General features: G+C 42.4%; 1 protein-coding gene across 2 annotated transcripts in view; it reads right to left on the reverse strand.

The window, feature by feature from the left end:
* The window catches only part of LOC109405001 (microtubule-associated protein Jupiter), a 526579-nt gene extending 520809 nt beyond the window's left edge, over positions 1 to 5770 (reverse strand). The window contains exon 1 of one of the 2 annotated variants that reach the window (XM_029871335.2): positions 5272 to 5770. In XM_029871335.2, the coding sequence (XP_029727195.2) occupies positions 5272 to 5327 (56 nt within the window). In that variant the 5' untranslated portion in view covers positions 5328 to 5770. The remainder of the gene's footprint in view (positions 1 to 5271) is intronic. The other variant, XM_029871344.2, reaches the window with a different exon arrangement.
* Positions 5771 to 6000: the final 230 nt, after the last annotated feature.

Below are 6000 nucleotides of genomic sequence, written 5' to 3' on the forward strand. Positions count from 1 at the left end.
ATAAACATCCTTCGAAGTCTCCAGTGCGTATGTGCTGCAGCATCTTCCACTAACTGGCCTCGAAATCACACTGAACCGCTACAACAACACACGGGAACGACGATGTGCACATTCAAATTGTCGACGACGACGCGGCCGATCCGAATGAAAATAGCGGCACTTCCACTTTGCCTCCAAAAACACACTAAACCGCCCCGTACGAAGATGAGCACGCACACAGAACGACGACGCGATGCAACGACGAACCAAGACGGACTGAAATGTCATCCGCTGCTGGCATCACACAACCGACTCGCACGAAAACTAGTTTTTTTTTCCTCTAGCACACAGAACGACGACGCGATGCAACGACGAATCAAGACGGACTCTGCCAGTGATTAGCAAGATCCAGCGGAGAAAGTGACCGTCGTAGTTGAAGGACCAAAAGACCAAAAAGTTCACGGTCCAGCAGTGTGCGGCAAGTTGTTGTACGAGATCTACCGAGATTCAGCGAAAATCCTAGGGAGTGGATGATGTCCTTGTGAACATACGAAAGTACAACAAGTATGTGCGACTATAGTGATGAGGAGAACATGATTCGGTTCCGGAATAACTTGAAGAATGAAGCTCAAACCAGATGTTTCTTCAAATATTTGACCATGTGTATTAGCATCTTTAGCGGTACAGAGCCTTTGTTACTTTACCGAACCCTGCGGAAGGAAGGAGTACAAGCGGGATATGACTACCAGTGATGGAATTACTCTTATCATGAAGCAATTCGCGAGTGTAAACCCAACACAAAACTTACTCACGATTTCGAGAGTAAAAAGTGTGTGAGCATAGACTTATTATAAATAATAATAATAAACCAGTGAGTTTACTCGCAACCGCCTGCTTCGTGAGTAAGAAACAAAACAAAAACAGAAACACTCATGAGTTTTTATTCGTGAAGAACTAGTGGAGGTGCGAGAAGTGCATTTTATTGTAATCATAATAGCAAATCCAGTGATTATTCAACATAATCTAATGCTTTATGCTTCATTGTTCCTGAAAAGCAGCACTGACAGTCGTTAAAATGCGGTTTTTCGTCAAAATGCAAAAAAAACTCACGAAGCTTCGCGAATCACATGCGAGTGCTTGCCAGCTTCGTTTACTCACGAATGAAGAAGTGCGAGTATTCTCATGCCCCAGTTGTTCACGAGTATGTTTGTTTTGGTTTGTGTCTGCTCAGCTGCAATCTTCATCATTTTCCATCTCTGATGACTACTAAACGAGCTCGGAATGAGGGAACTGCTATTTTCTCTCGAACTCGATTGGGCAAGGTAACAAAAGACGATGAGTAATATCAACTTGTTCAATTTGATTTATTCTGGGGCAGGGGATGCGTGTTTGGTTTGCGGTACTGCTTCGACCGGCAAGAACCAGGAATTTCATAGCAAGCCGGAAAGCACCCTCATTTCAAATGCTCGTCTTCAAAAGTTGCCAAACAGAAGTGTACGGAGTTTTAGAGTCGAAATAGCCAACTGGAAAGAAGGTATAACGAGGCATGCGCTACCAAAAGTTGCGCAGTTTGCAAGGATGGTTGCAAGAATGCTGACAAGTGTTCGCGATTTTTACAATCGTCGTATGAAGCAAACTACATCGTTTGACGAGGGACGCCGGAAGTAATAGAGATAGAAACTTTACTGGAACAGATAGAGAGTTGCGAGAAGTATTTCAGTCCAAAGAGACGATCATGCAGGAGTTCATACGCCCACAGACGTCTGAGCGTTTAAACACCCCAGCTTCACCGCACATCAATGGCAGCTGGGAACGATTGATCCAAGAAGTGGGAAGAAGAATTAAGGAGAGATCGTGGAAGCAGGCATCCCGATGATGCTGTGCCAGGGTTTCTTTCAGGAATTGCAACAGGGATTCTTCCAGAAAATCCTAATGTAGAGTTTGCTCTGAGAATTGTTGCAGGGATTCCTACAGGAATTCATCTAAAGGCAAATAAATAAATGAATAATTCCTTCCAGGAATTCCTTCAGTTCCTCCTTCAGAAATTCGAACATGGGTTCCTTTAGGAACTCTTGCAGGCATTCTTCTAGAAATTCCTCTAGAGATATCTCCAAGAACTCCTCCATGAATTTGTCCAGGAAATACTCCAGCGATTCTACAAAGATTGCAGGGATTCCTTCAAGAATTTCACCTGGCATTCCTCTAGGCATTCCTCTTGGGACTCCTCTAGGGATTCCTCCAGAAATTCCTGCAGCTATTACTCAAAAGATTTCTTCTGAAATTTTTCCCCGAATTCCTTAAAGAGATTTCTCCAGCAATTCATTCAGTGATTCCTCCAAAAATTCTTCCATAAATTCCTCCAGGAACTCTTCCATGGATTCCTCTTGGAGTTCCACTACGGGTTCAGAAATTCCTCCAGATATTCCTCCTGGAATTCACCAGGAACTTGTCCAGCAATTTCTACAGGAATTCCTCCAGGCTCTCTTCCGTGATTCGTTTGCGAATAATTCTTCAGAGATTCATCTAGGGATTCCTCCTGAATGGAATTCAGGAATGCCTGCTGGAATTCATCCAGGAATTTTTGCCAGAAATTTCGCCAGGAATTTCTCCAGAGATTTATGTAGCAATTCATCCAAGAATTCCTAGAGGATTTTTTCCAGCAATTCCTCTAAGATTTTTTCCAAGAATTCCAATTTTCTCCAAGATTTTCCAGGAATTCTTCAATGGATTCCTCCTGGAATCCCACTACAGATTCCTTCAGAAATTCCTCCGGGAATTCCTCTTGGAATTCCATTGCATATTCCTTTAGAAATTCCTCCAGCAACTGCTCCAGGAATCCTAACAGGGATTCCACTCAGAATTCTTCTCACGCATTTCTCCCGGAATTCCTCTTGGCATTTCACCACGGATTCCTTCTGCAATTCTTCCAGGAATTCATCAGGAATTTATCTAGAACTTTCTACATGAATTCCTCCAGATATTAATTCAGGTATTCTTCCCGTAATTCCTTTGAGAATTTCTCCAGAGATTCATCTAAGCCTAGGGACTCGTCTAGAAACTCTTCCAGAAGCTCCTTCAGGAATTCCTCTAGGAACTCCTTCCGGAAGTCATCCAGAAATTTCTTCAAGAATTCTTGCAGATTCCTTTAGAAATTCATCAAATATTTCCTCCAGGAAATCCTCCAGGGACTCCTCCTAGGATTCCTTCAGGAATTCCTGCAGGTAATCCACCAGGAAATCCTCAAGGGATTATTTCAAAAATTTCTCCATAAATTCCGCCCAGATTTCCTCTAAGGATTTCTCCAGCAATTCATCCAGTGATTCTTCCAGGAATGCTTCTATAGATTCCTACATGAATTCTTCTATGGGTTCCTCCTGGATTTCCGCAACGGGTTTCTTTAGAAAGCCCTGCAGAGATTCATCCAGGAATTCCTCCAGGGAATATAAAAGGAATGCTGTCGAAGAATGCTGTCCTACATACCTTCGCAAATTTCTCTGAGGAAGTTTTCGGAGATTCCAGGACGCGTTTCCTACAGGAATGATAAACATACGATTCCGGAGAATAATTTTCAGGAAAAAATCCAAGAGGAGCCTTTCTGAAAAAGTCAGCCATATTTTCCTGGAAAAATCCCCATTCCAGAAGCAATTTATAGAGAACAATCGCCCGAGGAGTAATTTCTTGAAATAATCCCTGAAGGTATTTCATGGAATATTCCCAAGGGGTAATTCCTGAAGAGATATCAGGTGGAATTTTCTACATGAATCGCAGAAAAAAAATCAATAGAAATGTCCTGAATGGATCCTAGAATTTCCTGTAAATCCCAAAAGAAATTTGCTTTAATAATCTCAGAATAAACTTTGTGAAGCAGTCTAAGGCAAAATTTTCTAGGGAAATGCCAGAAGATTGTTTTCAATAGAACGCCCAGAAGAATTTTTGGAGGATTTTTGGGTGGAGAACCTACAGAAGAAATTAACATGATTTTCGTAAGGATTTTTTTGAATTTTGTAAAATCTTGTTCAAATCTTCTTGGGTGGTTTCCATGAAGAATTTCCTGGATAAAGAAGATATTCCATGAGAAATGTTCTGCAGCAGCCAGGTAGGCTAAGAGAATGAATTCTTGAAACAATCTCGGAAATATTTCCTGGAGAAATTTTAGAAGAAACTCCTGGTATTCCAGGGGAAACTCTTGAGAGAATTCCAAAATGCATTTCAGAAAAATAAATCCTATGTATAAGGAAGCCCAGGAGGAATCGCAAGGGAACTTTCTGGAGGTATCCCACAAGGACCTTCTAGATAAATTCCTAAAGCAAACTTAGCTGTAATTCTTTGAGGAAAGGAATTATTGTAAGACCTCCTGGATGAATGCCACAAGTAACTTCTAGGAATACCAGAAGGAAGTCTTGAAGCAATCTCAAAATAAATTCCTGCATAAAACCCAAATGAAACTTCTCAAGAAATCTTACAACGATCTTCTGAAGGAATGTCTACAGGAATGACATTAAATTTCTGGAGGTACTCCTGAAGGAACTTTCTACAAGATATTTCTGAAGGGATTCATGCAGGATTCCCGGAAGGGAAAACTCCTCGAGGAGTTTCAAAAGAATCCTTAAATGGATTTCAGAAGGTATTGCTGTATGAATTCGACAAGAACCTTCTGAAGGAATTCGCCCAGGAATTCCAGAAAACATTGGATATACAAAGGCGGAAAATGCGAGAAAGGCGAACTTTCCTTGATATGAGCAAAAGTTGTAAAAACTAACAGGCTACCGTTTTAAAATAAATTACAATTACAAAAAATCGTACCAATACAATGAAGTGGAACGTTTGAAAAAGAAATCAGAAAATGTGATACATACGATCCAAATTGTTCATATAAAAAGTACAAAAAATCTGACCGGCATCCCTGTCGGCCGGCACAAAGGAAAGATCGCGCAAAAACAGGAAGCACTTCTCAAAGCGATCCGATCTGCAGAGGCGAGTAGGCGGTGAGACGACGAGGAAAACGAAGAAAAGCATAGCAGGCCGATTTGCTTGCCGTGCGGCCCCGGTTGCGATGGTAATAAGCTTCTTTCGTTCGTTTGCTAGATACCTAGATAATTAAAAAATCGAAACAAGAACCGGAACAAACTGTGAAAATTGTTTGTTCTTGATTGTTGCCTCTGTTATCAGGAGAATCCGGCTGCTGCTGGCGCCCAATCAAAATTCCCAATTGGATCGGATCAGTGATCTTTTGGTGTTGTATACAAAACGAACCACCCACAACCGGTTAGCACCACACTCCAGTCGACTTACTTGCTAGAGCTCTTGGAGTTGTCTCCGAATCCGATGGTGAAGCTGGTGGAAGTCATCTTGGTTCTGGGTTCGGAAAGTAGCTGTTCCTGGGTTAGATCCTTAAGGCACACACAATTTATTCACCACAAAGAACTCGCGCGTTTATCGCTTTTCTGGGAGATCACTAAGGATTTCGGGTTCTACGCTGATCTGCTGGACACTCGCGCAACTCACAAACGAGGACACACTTTCCGATTGGAATTCCGTAAACGGCAGACCAAGAACAATCCTGCGTGACAAAATGCTTTGTAATCACTCACGGCGATCGGAATCTGAAGGAAAACTTTCTGCTGGAGCTGTTGGTTGGTAACGTCGACAACGACAAAACGTGTGCTTCAAAGAATAACCGAGAGATCTCTGCTGGATTGAACAAACAAGGCAAGAAGCCGGTCGGTGGCAAGAGAGCGCGCAAAAATACAACCGTTCGGGAGCGAATCTGAAACGAAACAGAACGAACGAACAAACCGGAGGAAAGCAAAAATTCAAATTTCAGCTGGGTGGTTCTGGCGCGGCGCGACCGACCGGTGTGACGTGCGACGTCGTCGACGATGCAACGTCTGCAACGTCGAATGTCGCGTCTTGCTGCTCTCAAGCTCTCTCAAGCAGGGCTCTGTGACAGAATAGGGGTGCTCATTATACTTATGACACATATGTGATATACAGGAATCACTGTTTAATAATTTGCGCTTG

The sequence above is a fragment of the Aedes albopictus genome, chromosome 3 (genome assembly GCF_035046485.1).
Source record: "Aedes albopictus strain Foshan chromosome 3, AalbF5, whole genome shotgun sequence".
In the NCBI taxonomy this organism is placed as follows: Eukaryota; Metazoa; Arthropoda; class Insecta; order Diptera; family Culicidae; genus Aedes; species Aedes albopictus.